Below are 12,973 nucleotides of genomic sequence, written 5' to 3'. Positions count from 1 at the left end.
AATCCCAGTCTCTCGCTTTGGCTTATTTTATTTTCCAATTAAGTAAATTGCGTGTGCCAGACGAAGACGCCTGTTCTTCTTCACAAAAGGGCGGCTACAAGAGAATAAATGTTTTCCTCCTGGGTTTCCCTCCTCGGCATCCAACCACGTCATTAAATGTTGCGTGTTGCCCCGCTTTCCCAAGAAGCTTCAATAACTAATCGCCGACTTTCCCCTTCGGCTTTAATTGGTTCAATGACTAAGTATCCCGAGCGCATTATCCACCGCCCACAAAGTCAGCTCCATTACGATTAAAGACTTTGATGTGTGAAGACTGGGCCCTCATACAATATATGTAATCCGAAGCAGGCAGACAGATTTCAATTTGCCAGTCTATATCTGCTCTAATGCCAGACGCCCGTTCAATTTGTATTAGGCACTGCCTAAATGGACTTGAGCTTTGTTATCACTTTAATGGGCTTAATCGATGGGATCCGATAATAAATTCGTTGTGGGAGGTCTTACTCGGACCTTTAACCAGAACTTAAATAGCCGCTGAGAATGGATCGATATTCATGTATTTATGTTAAATGAATTTGTCACTATTTGATTTAAAAACCATTTACCTCGTAAAAGTTGATTCAGCTTTTTTACTATTGAAAAATGACCACAACATAATGAAGTTATTAAGTGCATGCAATCCCGTTTTTAAATCAGTGCCATAAAAATATTAATTTAATCGCCACTTATTTATTATCGCAGAAGCGTCTGCTGCACGGCCAACTATGGTTTTAAGCCAACCATAATAATCGGTGAATAAACATAAACATTTTATTCGTCTGCCATTTCTCCCACTCCCCCATCCCTCCTCTCCACTGACCAGTCGAATGGGCCGAGACTTAAAGAGTTCCTAATTAGATTAAGTGAAGTGTCGAATTTAGTACGTATTCACTTTGTGTGCGCTTAACCTACTACCAAGTGCACTTCAACGGAGGCAGCCAGGCAGCTGCAACAACTGCAACAATATGACTACCGACTACCGACTACAGCATACAAATGTTTTCAATTACAGGCATGCAGCACTGCGAAACGGAGGGGAATAAACTGGCACAACAACTTTAAAAGTACAAGCGACGCGGAAGGAGGCGAGGCGTCCATGGAGTGCATAGACCAGGAACAATGGTAAATGCCACGTCAGCGACATCAGCAGCAGCAACAGCAGCAACAATATCATCAGCAAAAGCAAAGGCAAAAGCAGCAAAAACGAGTCAACGACAGCTTAAAACATAATACGCCAGCTGAAGGCAACAAGCGGATAGGAAGACAGCCGACAGACAGCCAGGGGACAAGATATAGGGGCGATATAGGGGCGATATAGGGTGGTATATGGTATATGGGCAGAACAAAGCGGCATTGCGAGTGATGAGAAATCGCTGTTGCAATTAGTAAGCCAAAGGGCTGTGCGAGCCATGAATCACGAGCTGTGCTGCCAGCGGAACCGGAAATGCTCGCTGCAAACGGAAGCGAAAACAGAAGCCGAGGAGCAGCAGGTGGCCACTAAATGCCATTGAACACTGAGCGATCATGTCTGACGTTGAGCAGGCGATTAAGGCCAAGCAGCCGCAGCCGTCTCACTTGGACTGCTCCATCGACGATGAGACGGATCCCGCCGACTTCGGCGGCCTCGGAGCAGTTGGCGGTCCAGGATGTGGATCGGAGGTGGGGGCCAAGACAACCGCCTCGCTGACCGCCAAGCCGCGCGGCAGTTTCCGGCGCTGCTGCGGCCATTTGCTCAAGCTGCTCTTCTCCACGCCCGGCCTGGTGCTCCTGGTCATCGGCTACTCCGTGCTGGGTGGGCTGCTCTTCCCGCTGCTCGAGGCGCCGCAGGACATCAGCAAGTCGGCTGCCATTGCCAAGAGTCGGGAGGACTGCCTGCGCGAACTCTGGATCATAACAGGTGAGCTTATGTTTCTTATTATAAATAAATTATTACGCTAATCCTTAAAGGAAATGCAATCAATTGCACTATGTACTTTCTCTTGTTCTGACATTTCAAATGGCTTTACAGAAAGTAGTAAATTATTTTGAAAGTTGCTTCTTTCTATACTAAAATCTTTAAATAAATTTCATTTTATAAATGAAAAAACGTTGTAGATATAATTTGTATTTGTATCTCTCTTTTGATCCGTTATACTGATCATTTTATCTGCGTAATATGCAGCAAATATTTGTACGCTTCGCTGGCGATGAACAAAAATTCGCATAAATTATAATGGCCACCACATTTTTGCCGCATAGCCCGTAAATTTTCGGCGTGTTTTGCACGCTTGATTTGCCTGCAAATTGCCAAAGTAATTCGAACATTAAAGCGACAATGTTTTGTTATCGCACATTAATACTAAGTAAATAGTAGCGATTGCAAGCGCAGGACCAGAACAAATATTTTAATTATAGGTACCGGCAAACATGAGTCCCTCCAAAAACACGCAACCCACTCGAAAGCAAACAAAAGACCGTCCTAATTCATTTTCGCAGCTACCGAATTGAATAATAGCTAAATATTTGCATAACCAAATATTTGGTCAGGCGGGCCATTTAATTCGCTTCCGCAACGGCGCGATTTTGCATCGATTCCTCGGTTCCATTTATCGCAACTATTTTGAGGTTTATTTGCTGGCCTGATTTATGTGAAATTAATTACTTTGTCGCGCCTGTCGGTGGCACTGGATGAAAAAAGACTCCCACGGCACAGCGGCACGTGCGTGAGCATTGGATGCGATGTTATTTAATTAAAATTTCACCTAATAAATAAACCAATTAACTTGAGCTCATCCGCTGCAGAGGCATCCCACCTGGCGTATGATTAATATGACGAGTCCTTTACCGGAGGCCTAATGATGAGCTGAGTTCATTTTGGCTCCCAATACAGGTGATTTATTATGTGCTTCAACGAAAGCTGAGATTTTTAGGGGTTCATATTCATTTATCCTTGTATACGACAATAAATAATAAGTTTAGTCAATAACCGAGGTTTTCACGTGAACTCTTTGAAATCGATATTAAAAGCAAGTATTAGGTGGCTCGGCACACAAATTTCAGAGAGAAAATCAACCAGCGAGGTAGACAGTATAATTAGTTTTATTTATACCCAGTATTTTGTTATTAGAGCTAAAAAGAAAATTTCAATATTTAAGATAACTGAGCCAATGTCTAATTTCACTAGAAATAGCTTTAAGCTATACAATTTTAAGACAGGAATTCATTAAAGGAAGAAGTCTGAAATACCTCTGCAAAAGTTTCGTATTGTTTTTAAATTGTTATTCATTACCAATTAGGTTCTTATAAACTCCAAAGCCCTGCCCTCAAATCACTCGATTAAGCTGGTGAGATTGGCACAGAAAATCTTTTGATTTCGGGTTTGTTCTCGGAAACTTGCTTCAGTCGATTGGGTGGTTGATGCCTGGGGAGGCTTCAAGTCTCGATAATGCCCACCTCCCAACCACCTCCTACCCACTTTCACCCAGTACCACCCACTCCCCCCAAGGCTAGAGGGCGTGAAAAGGGCGTGAACGACAAGCACGACGGCAAACTAGTCTCGAACTGCTGTTAACAAGCGACCTCTGCAATTTGCAAGAGGCGAACACACGACATCGAATGGGAGCAGATTCCTCAAGACGGGCGTACGAAATCGAAGAGGAGGAGGAGGATTGGAAACTGAAAGACTGAGTTCTGGGCAACGTGAACGAAGGATAGTCCGATTTGCCGGCACTTGCCGATTGGGTCGATGGGAGGTCGAAGGCTGTTGCTGCACTTGGCATGAAATTGCATAATTACGAAAAGGACACTTGAACGCATTCTGGAGGAGAGCCCACTTAACCTTCTTTCACCTCCCACCTTTCCACCTTTCCTTGCAGAGAAACTAAACGTTCTGTACGAACGCAACTGGACGATGCTGGTTCACGAGCAGCTGCGTCGCTTCGAGGGCTCCATTGTGGCGGCCACGCGCCAAGGATCTGCTGCCTCCTCCGGCGGAGGAGGAGCAGGACTATTCCACGAGGGCAGTGCGAGTGCCCTGGGCCACTTTGGCTACGATGCCGGCGACCCACAGAGCTGGACATTCAGCGAGGCTCTGCTCTACTCGGTCACTGTGATAACGACAATTGGTGAGTTCCGCTCTTGTTTCCGTTTCCTCACTTTCACTTCTGCTTTCACTTTCACTGCTCGAAAATACGCAAGTCGTTTGGATTTATGTTTCGTGTTTATCTTGGAACTCGGCGAGCACCGCTGCTTATTATGATTTTCGACCAGGCCACAACTCGTGCTGTGTCCCACAAATATTTACTTTGCAGGGGGCGAATACTTGTAGACCTCGACATAGCCAACGCCTTAGATGGCAAACTTAGCCACAGGAGCAGCCATTGCAGAGCCCGGGCATCAGACATTGCGTATACGACCCGGAGGCGGAGGCTGGGCTAAATATTTGCATATGCTAAATGATGGGACATCCTTGTTGCTACAAATTAACTGTACGAGTATCTCATGGGCTTAACTTTAACAGCATGCCAGTTATCCGGAAGACAGTCCATTGGTAGGGTCGTATATGAGCCAGAAGATGGCCGCTAAACGGATTTATTGTCGACATTGTTTAGGTCAAACATAACTGGGTTTTAGTGGTAAATATTTGCTGTCTAATGAGTGCTTGGCAATCGGCATACTTGAATTAAGTGTAATGATGCAATTTAAACTTACTCTGCTGAGCGATAATTATTCCAATACAATAGAAGATTAGTATTGCTAGGATGATCTTAATGCACTTACTTAGTACTAGATGCGTATTGTCTATAGGGCCGATAAAGTATTTTAAATGTGATTGCATAAGCAGACACGAGTAACTGGACAGCTAAAGTTGTGACCCATTAAACACAAACTTCCTGCACTTTCTCCTCGTGGAAAGTAATTCCATATGCTGCAGCGCCATCTCACTGCAGATTAAGTTCTCAGAAGGGGGAGGGTCCATTTCTCCACTTGTCCTCACCCATCCGATTAAAAGTGCATGCATTTATATTAGCCTGTTCGTGCTTGCCATGCTCAAGCTCTAAACCAGATATATTATCCCGATCCTTGCAGGTCACGGCAGCCTGACGCCGCGCACCGCCGCCGGGAAGCTGGCGACCATCTTCTACGCCCTGGTGGGCGTGCCCCTCATGCTGATGTGCCTGTCCAGCTTGGGAGCCCTGCTCGCCGATGGCCTGCAGTGCACCTACGTGCGACTCTGCTGCCAGCTGCAGAGGCACCAGGAGCACAGAAGGAAATCCACACCGGGCACATCGACTTCATCTGCCGCCAACTCCAGGGAAAAGGACAAGGACAAGAGGTTCAAGCGGCGAATGGTAAGGCCACCACGGCGCATGATTGATATTATTTAAGTGAGGGCAGCAGCTGCAGTTCATCAGAAAGTGCAACGCAATAGCTGCTGGCTATTTGTAATGGTGCTGACTGAAAGACTGAAAGACATTAATACCAAATTTAGCGAGACCACATTGAATAAAAGTTCCCAATTATATCAGGTTCCTTTAAACACAAATATTTAGGGGAATGGCATTTATACGAAATAACCATCTACCCACAGATTGATTTCCCAAAGGCTTTTCTCTATTCCTCTGCACACTGCACTTTTCTCCCAGCAGCCGTGGCGTATGATTGATATTGTTTACCCTAGAACAGCAGCTGCTTCCACAGTCACTCCATCGACTGACTGCAAGTCGAGAACATTTTTATGGGTCCTAATTCGATGGTTGAGGGGACAACTTACTTACTTTATGCTACCAGCACCAGCAGCAACTGTTGCTGCTGAGTTACCCAAAAAGAAAGGAGACCAAAGTGTTTTGCTGTGCATTCCGGTTTAAAGTAAACTTTCGACATTGTTCTGCGTGTCCAAAGTTCCCATGGAAAACTTTCGCTGGCTACTCCGCTGTTTTACGCATGAACTTTTCCCACTACTCACTAAGTGTTTCGCTCGTAGTTTTTCCAACCCGCCACGAAAGTTTTTCCGGCAGCCACGACAGTTTCATTTTGGGCAGCGGAAAACCTGAATCCCTGGTTGGTTATGTATGGAAATGGAAGGCTGCCCAGCCAGGATGTGACGGGAATCTTCGATTGTCCGGCGTATTGCTTTCCTCAATGGAATCCAACCCATTTTTCGTAGATCAGACTGCACTGGGGTCTCAAATTACGGCTTTTAATTACGACATCAGAAGCCTTTTAAGTGGATCTCCAAGCCGGTACGGATTTCTATTAACGCAAACTGAAAGTTTGTAATTGATTTGGGGAAAACAACAAAGAACTTTCCCGGTTGCCTTTTTGTTTTTCGTTATACTTTCTAGGTCTTCCCACTGCAGACTGTTTTGGGTTTGGTTTCACGTTTTTCACGTTTTTCCTGGTTTATTGCGTTTTTATTTGCTCAGCCAACGGAGTATACTGTTGTATACATTATAAATAATTTTTTAGGATATCAAAACTCTGACTAGGTTGCGCCGTCCTCTTTTTTTGGGCCAACTGTATTTGTTTGTTTGCGTGTCCCGTGCATTCGTGCATAAGTTTTGTAAGTGATTTGCTGGCCTTTCGTAATGACATTTCTGCTTTCGGAAGTTCGAGTAACGGATTTTCCGTGTACACTCTGTGCAGAGCACTCTTTTTCGCATTCGGGGTAAATATTCCATTTTAAAGCTTTAAGGCACAAAAACTGATTCGCTCTGTTTGCACTCGCATCCATTTTCAATTGTGGCCACTCATTTGTCCGCGCTGTTGGCCGTTGTTTGTTTTGCTTGCACAAATTTTTGTTTAATTGGCAATTTATGGCTGAGCGGAAAAAACGAAAGCGAATAGCAGGGTTCAATAAATAAATAAGTGATTTTGCGGTAGCCACGCCAACTTCGATGGCTTCGATGGCCTGTTTGTCATCTGGCGGAGCGGCAACCAAAAAATTCATTTCATAAATTAGCATTTACTTGCGAACGCGCACCCAACTCAACCCTTTAATGAACTCCCGCCAAAGTTTGCCCGTCAAGCTCGAAAGTTGACTCTTTAAGCAAGAAACAAGAACCCCCTTTCGACACTTTAAACTTGGTCGCAAACTTTAGTTTGCAGTTTGAGCCGGGTCAAATGGCGGCGGCATAAATTAAATTTTTCCCGGCCAAGTGGCTGGGCTTCGTGCCAGGTAAATTGAAATGAGTGCGAGCCACTTTAATGTGCTGGGTAAAAAGTTTACCCGCCACTCAACAATTACACTGGAGGCATGCAATAACTTCTCATTTCCGCCACTTTTGGCCCTAATTGATTTGATTTGGCCGGGAACTCCAGCTTTAGCTCCAGCTCGAGCTAACGTGGCAGGTGCCACGCCATCGAAGCTGTATGATTTCGGTGCTAGAAACAGAAAACTTTCCGCATCCTCCATGTTCGAGTGGTAATCTACTTGCCGTGTTCCCAGCCACTCAGGCAAGGCATTTCTTTCAGGACTGCTAGTTTTCCAGCCTGCGACTTGTTGAACAGGATTTTTGCATTTGCCAATGTGGAGCCGGCTTGTTTTCCGTCTCCATGTTGCGTTCTACAACTCATTAGGGCACAATCCAATCTGGCAGGACGTCACGATGCCGGGCCAAGTGGACTTTAGGACTTTTGGGCTTTGGGGCAGCACAAGGATGCGCCTGGCAATTGATAAGACTGCCAGCAGATTGCGGTTGGCTCTGGGGATGTGCAGTCATCGCTTGAATTATTATCGCCATCGTGTTGACTGCTGCCATTTCAGCTTTTGGTCTTTTGGTCTTTTGGCCTTTGCCATTGCAATTATCATGACGCATGCCGTAACGGGTTTCGGATAGGCTTGGGCCCGATTCCGGGGATGGAAATGGGTTTTCCGGGCCCAAACCGCAAGACTAGCAGGGAGACATTTCACATATTTCCCTCATTTCCATCGGTTATTTGCGTGTGTGTCCATTAGATTTGCCTGGCACTTGATGATGATGCCGCAGAACCGCAAAGCACACGAGATGCCAGGCGTTTGGCCGCAAACAGCTTTTGAGGACAAGGGACCACGGCGATGATGACATCAGTTTCCGGCTTAGGAAAGGCATGTCCTTGCGCCTGCAAATAACGTGCCTTATTGGCATTGCCCCCATCATGTCAAATAGCCGCAGTGTGGGTTCAGGACATCTTCGGAATCAGGTCACTTCCTTCAGCATTTTGTAGGGATAATTATTTGGCATTATCTGTTAACTGCACAGTGGAGAAATGCATTGTGGGTTATCGATTTAAAATGGAAAACAATTGTTAAGAAAATACTGGTGTTTGAAGTCACTTCTAATAAAGATGGCCAGAAGGATGCAGTGGAATGCTACTTTTCGGAATAAGCAGACTGCAATACAACTTTATTGTTTTCCCAGTCCTCTGGACATATCCCTAGGATATCGATTGAACTTGCAAATGTATTTGAAGTAATTGTCTCCTTTTCCTCTGCAGGCCAATTGCAAGGGCTGCCAGTACGACGTGGCCAACAGTGAGACGAGCTTAAACGACTGCTTGGAGTATGGCCAAAAGGGAAAGCTGCCGCCAGACAAAAAGGAAGGAGGTGAGTGTCGGCCGCATTGTTCGGATGCTAATTGTATTGTCAGCACAATTGCAAGTCGTTAATCATCTTGAACACGTCTGTTTCTCCTTTTGTTCCGTGCGGTCACCAGATGCCTGTCAATTGTTGCGCAACTTAAATCCTCAGCAGCATTTCTACCAGCAGCAGCAGCAGCAGTTGCAGCAGCCGCAGCAGCCGGATGTCATGCTAATGACAACGACATCGGGCAGTGCGCTGCTGAAATACGCACCGCAGCAGCAACAACTGCAGCAGCAGCAATTATCGACAGCAACACTCCCGCGACAACATCATCAGATGCAGATGCAGCAGCAGCAACATCACACGCAGCAGCACCAACTGCAACAGAATTTCGTGGCTGTGCCCAGCAGCATGCTGCGAATGCCGCTTACAGTGCCGCCGAATTGTTATGCGCCCGCGACAGCAACGATCTACTTTCCGTTCGGCCACGCCCCCTCCGCCCCAGGCAGTCCCGCCCACAGCCAAGCGCACCCAACTCCGAATCCGAATCCGAATGGCAGTCCGCTGGGGAACAGCACCCTCGGTCCACAGCCGCTGGTCAAGTACCACACGATACACTTGCAGCCCGCATCCGGGAAGCACCGAGTGCTGGCTTCTGGACTTCAGGACGCAACAGCCGTGAATCTCGTGACAGCATCCGAGGCTTCCACTTCCACACTGGAGGCCATCACTTTGCCACCGCCCCCGGCCTACCAGACGGCCAATGTGCACGGTGAGTGATGAATGCATTGTTTATTGTCTTTTGGAAGGAAGTGAGGCGACGATGGGCTGTGCAAATTCGAACTACTATATCAGCTGCATTTTATAAAAACTGACGGCTTAAATTGTGAGCTATATATCAAACTGATAGACTTTAAATATTAGAAATTTTAGGAATTAATTTGTTAATGCAAAAGTAAGTGAAAGAAAACAAGATTAAAACAATTTGTAGGCGTATGTATCGAGAATTGGGTGGGTTGCTTAGTTATCTAACAGAAATAAATCATGCATCAAGCATTAATTACCCAACGCATGTCACATTTGAAAGATTAAATGTGCCAGTGTTTTAGGTGGATTTTGAAATAATTGAAGTAATTTGCAAGATATTTGTGAATTTTTAATGAGTACCAGAGCTGGTGTGGCAGGAAATTTGCATAAATCGAACAAAGGAAAATGGAATATAATTGGATGAACAATTTGCGCCAGCCCTAATAGCAGACCAAAACCGAAAATGTTCTGCTGACAGATTTGGCTTAACCTGAGCACCGAAACAAAACCAAACGAACAGTAATCAATCAATCATACGCCCTGCTGTCGCAGGACGAAGCCTCCCCCTCCGAAGGATGCCCCCTCCCCGCCGCAGTGCTCATTTACGCTTTCAATTATATAACAATTTTCATCATCATCATCAGCAGCTTGCAGCAGCGTGTTAAAATGACAGAGTAAAGCAGACACACACTTCGCTGGCATTAAAAGTTTTCAGTTTGTGCTGCTCGACATGCCAGGACATCAGCATCAGCAACACCAACAGCAACAGCAACAAGGACGCAAGGATAAGAACAACATGCACTTGAGGCAACTTTCGACATGTGCGACAGTTTTATTGACGATAATGATGAGTTGGCATAAAGATGACAGTCCCGTCGCTTGTGTTGAGCTCTCAGCATGTGCAACGCATGCAAAACTCATTAAAGTTAACAGCTCTTTGTCATTGAGGCGACGGCACGTGACTCGTTTTGTCAAAGGACTCCGCTTAATTTCGCAGCAAAATCTAGCGTGAGACCCGGCCATTTGTCTCCGCACGGAAGACATCGCCATCGCCATTGATTCTCCATGCATGTTAATTGTCTGCTAGTGGCGCCCGGACACGGCACTGGAATAGGGATCCCACTCCCCGGAGTCCGAGGTCGCGGCCAACCGCACCATTAAAGCACTGCCCAAGTTGCTGCTACACCACCGACCGCAGGTCCAAAGTGACTTTCCTGCGATTCCGGATATATAGTGCTATATATATTTTTTAGGGCTGTCCTGCACTCTAATGAATGTCTTTCTCTGCTCCCTGCTCTAAAAGCCAGTACATGTGTGTGTGGTGTCCAAGTTTAAGTAAATATTTTCAAATTGGCCATGTCCGGAGCAGTCCGGTCCACTCCGGGCTGCACCGCGGATTTCTGGTGTCCTGCTGACAGCTCTACACTAAAAGACGTTAGCTTCCTTCCCTTTTCTCACAAAAACTTTAATGTCAGCACAGTGGGACCATAGCACATTTAAAGCATAAGTCAATATAAAACGCAACTTAAATCGTTCGTTTTTGCTACGCTTCCAAGCAAATTATTAGCAGGAGAACAAAAAAGTAGTAAATGTGCAGAGAACATTTGTTTATAGAAGAAACTCCGTTCATATTGTGATTTTGAGGTTCGACCCAGTTCAGCAAGTAGAAATGAATAGCTAAGCCCCTAATAGCTGTAATTCCCTAATTTCACAACGCTACAACAAAGTGCGCTGAATAATTCACCGCAGCGGCGAATAGTTGAGGGAATGTGGCGCCACCGACCTCGACAATTGCCCACTGTGTGGAGCACCAGATGGTGCAGTGCCCCCTGACCTGACATCCCGATGACTCTGCCACTGGCAGCCGCTAATGAAAGCTAACGCCAAACTTTTGGTCCAAAAGTCGTGGCACGGGTGTGGCAATGTGAGTCCGGAGCCGAATTCGAAGCGTTCCGCCACATTGTTGCATTGCTGCATTGTTGGGCGAACTTTGAAAATGCAAAGCAAATAATTTTCACAGTGTGGCCCTGTGTTCCCACCACTCCTCGAGTGACGAGGCTAAATGCACAACTTTTCCGGCTTTTCCCGTTGCTGCCACTGCCACTTCCGGCGGAACTAACGGGCTAACGGGATAATCTAACCGTGTGTGGCAGTTGCCGGAAGTTGTTTTGCCAATTTGTGCGCCAACTTTTTTATTTTTGGGCTGTGTGTGTTTCATTTAATTTTACTATTGAAATACAATTTTAAACAAGGTCTGCTTTAGTTTTTGTTTAATATTTTGGACTGCGTATTTTCTGTATAGTGCATACATTACATATTATGTATAATTAATTGCTTAAATATATTCTAACCAAGGTTCGTTTTACCCATTACAGCTGTGCGACGGGCCAAGTTCGTGACGAAGCCATTGCCACACGAGATCAACGCTCTGATGGCCTGCGGAACGGGATCGCCGGACTTATCCGGCCGGCATGATTTATTGCCACCAGCCCATTCGGGGTCACCAGCAACCTACACGGCCGCAGCAACAGGCCCACAGCTGTCAGCTGGAATTAAGGGCGGAACAGGAGCACCACCCACGGCAGGAGCATCAATGCTTACTGGGGAAGGAGGCCGAGGGGCAGCCGCTCTGACCGATAACGGTTTTATGGCCGCAGGTGTCTGTGGCATGGGTGCTCATGATGCTCCTCTTCCAGCAACATCATCCGCGGCGGCCACTGCAACAGCCGCTGCAACAGCCTCCTCGGCAGCATCAACATTGTCAGCTCTTCTAAGCGCCAACTCCACGGCCCATGTGGACATCATGGAGGACGAGGATGAGCAGGAACGGGAGCGCTTGAGGTATGTAGAATGCGTAACGGAGACATTACGAAAAAGTGAAAGAAGAAACCCATATAAAGTTAAGCTGGAAGTGGCTCTAATCTTATAAGGCATATACATTTTGGATCTTTAGTGTTGACCTAGCCTTATCCGTCTGTCCGTCCATATGAACACTCAGTTGTGGGGAACTGCAGAAGTTTTGTATTTTATATTTTGAAATTTACCTTATTTGGCGAGAGCCTGGCTAAAACTTTATTTGGTTTAAAGATATAGGAATAAACAATCAAGGAGTATATTTTTAGATTTCAGTTTTCTTTCTGTTTTTGGGCAGTACGACAAAACATCACGACAAATTCCCAATTCCCATAGATTCCCATTGTATTCTTTATGTAGAAAAAGGTTGGCCTAAAGGGGTAACTCCAGGTGTTTAAGTTGCGTATGATTAAAGCCTTGGCTTGTTGCTATCTAAAATCGAAAACCAAACGCTGGGGGAAAGCTGTTAATTTAATTTCCAAAACAAACTTCCAGCCTGCCAGCAACACTTTAAATCAACACTTCACAATCTGCATGATGCACACTGTGGCCTTTTCCGCCCAAGCCACCCTAGCCACCCAAGCCTCCCACTTCCCCTTAAACAGCCTTGCGAATTCACGTTCCCCCTGCGGTGGCTGCCTCCCCTTTTCCGGCTGCCATTTTCTGCCAGAGTGAAGAGTGCTCCGGTTCTGATGATGGTTTCCTTCGCCTTTTTGAGCGCACATTTTGAGCATT

The 12,973-nt window shown here is 46.0% G+C and overlaps 1 protein-coding gene across 1 annotated transcript in view; it reads left to right on the top strand.

The window, feature by feature from the left end:
- LOC6528804 overlaps window positions 1-12,973 on the top strand; it is a 40,903-nt gene that overhangs the window by 25,950 nt on the left and 1,980 nt on the right. The window contains exons 3-8 of the mRNA XM_002089800.3: window positions 1,052-1,936; window positions 3,894-4,142; window positions 5,107-5,369; window positions 8,494-8,602; window positions 8,712-9,350; window positions 11,761-12,226. Of these exons, the coding sequence (XP_002089836.1) occupies window positions 1,564-1,936; window positions 3,894-4,142; window positions 5,107-5,369; window positions 8,494-8,602; window positions 8,712-9,350; window positions 11,761-12,226 (2,099 nt within the window). The 5' untranslated portion in view covers window positions 1,052-1,563. The remainder of the gene's footprint in view (window positions 1-1,051; window positions 1,937-3,893; window positions 4,143-5,106; window positions 5,370-8,493; window positions 8,603-8,711; window positions 9,351-11,760; window positions 12,227-12,973) is intronic.

The sequence above is a fragment of the Drosophila yakuba genome, chromosome 2L (genome assembly GCF_016746365.2).
Source record: "Drosophila yakuba strain Tai18E2 chromosome 2L, Prin_Dyak_Tai18E2_2.1, whole genome shotgun sequence".
NCBI classification, from domain to species: Eukaryota; Metazoa; Arthropoda; class Insecta; order Diptera; family Drosophilidae; genus Drosophila; species Drosophila yakuba.
Note: the sequence above shows the minus strand (reverse complement) of the source record. Positions and strands in the feature narration are given on the sequence as shown.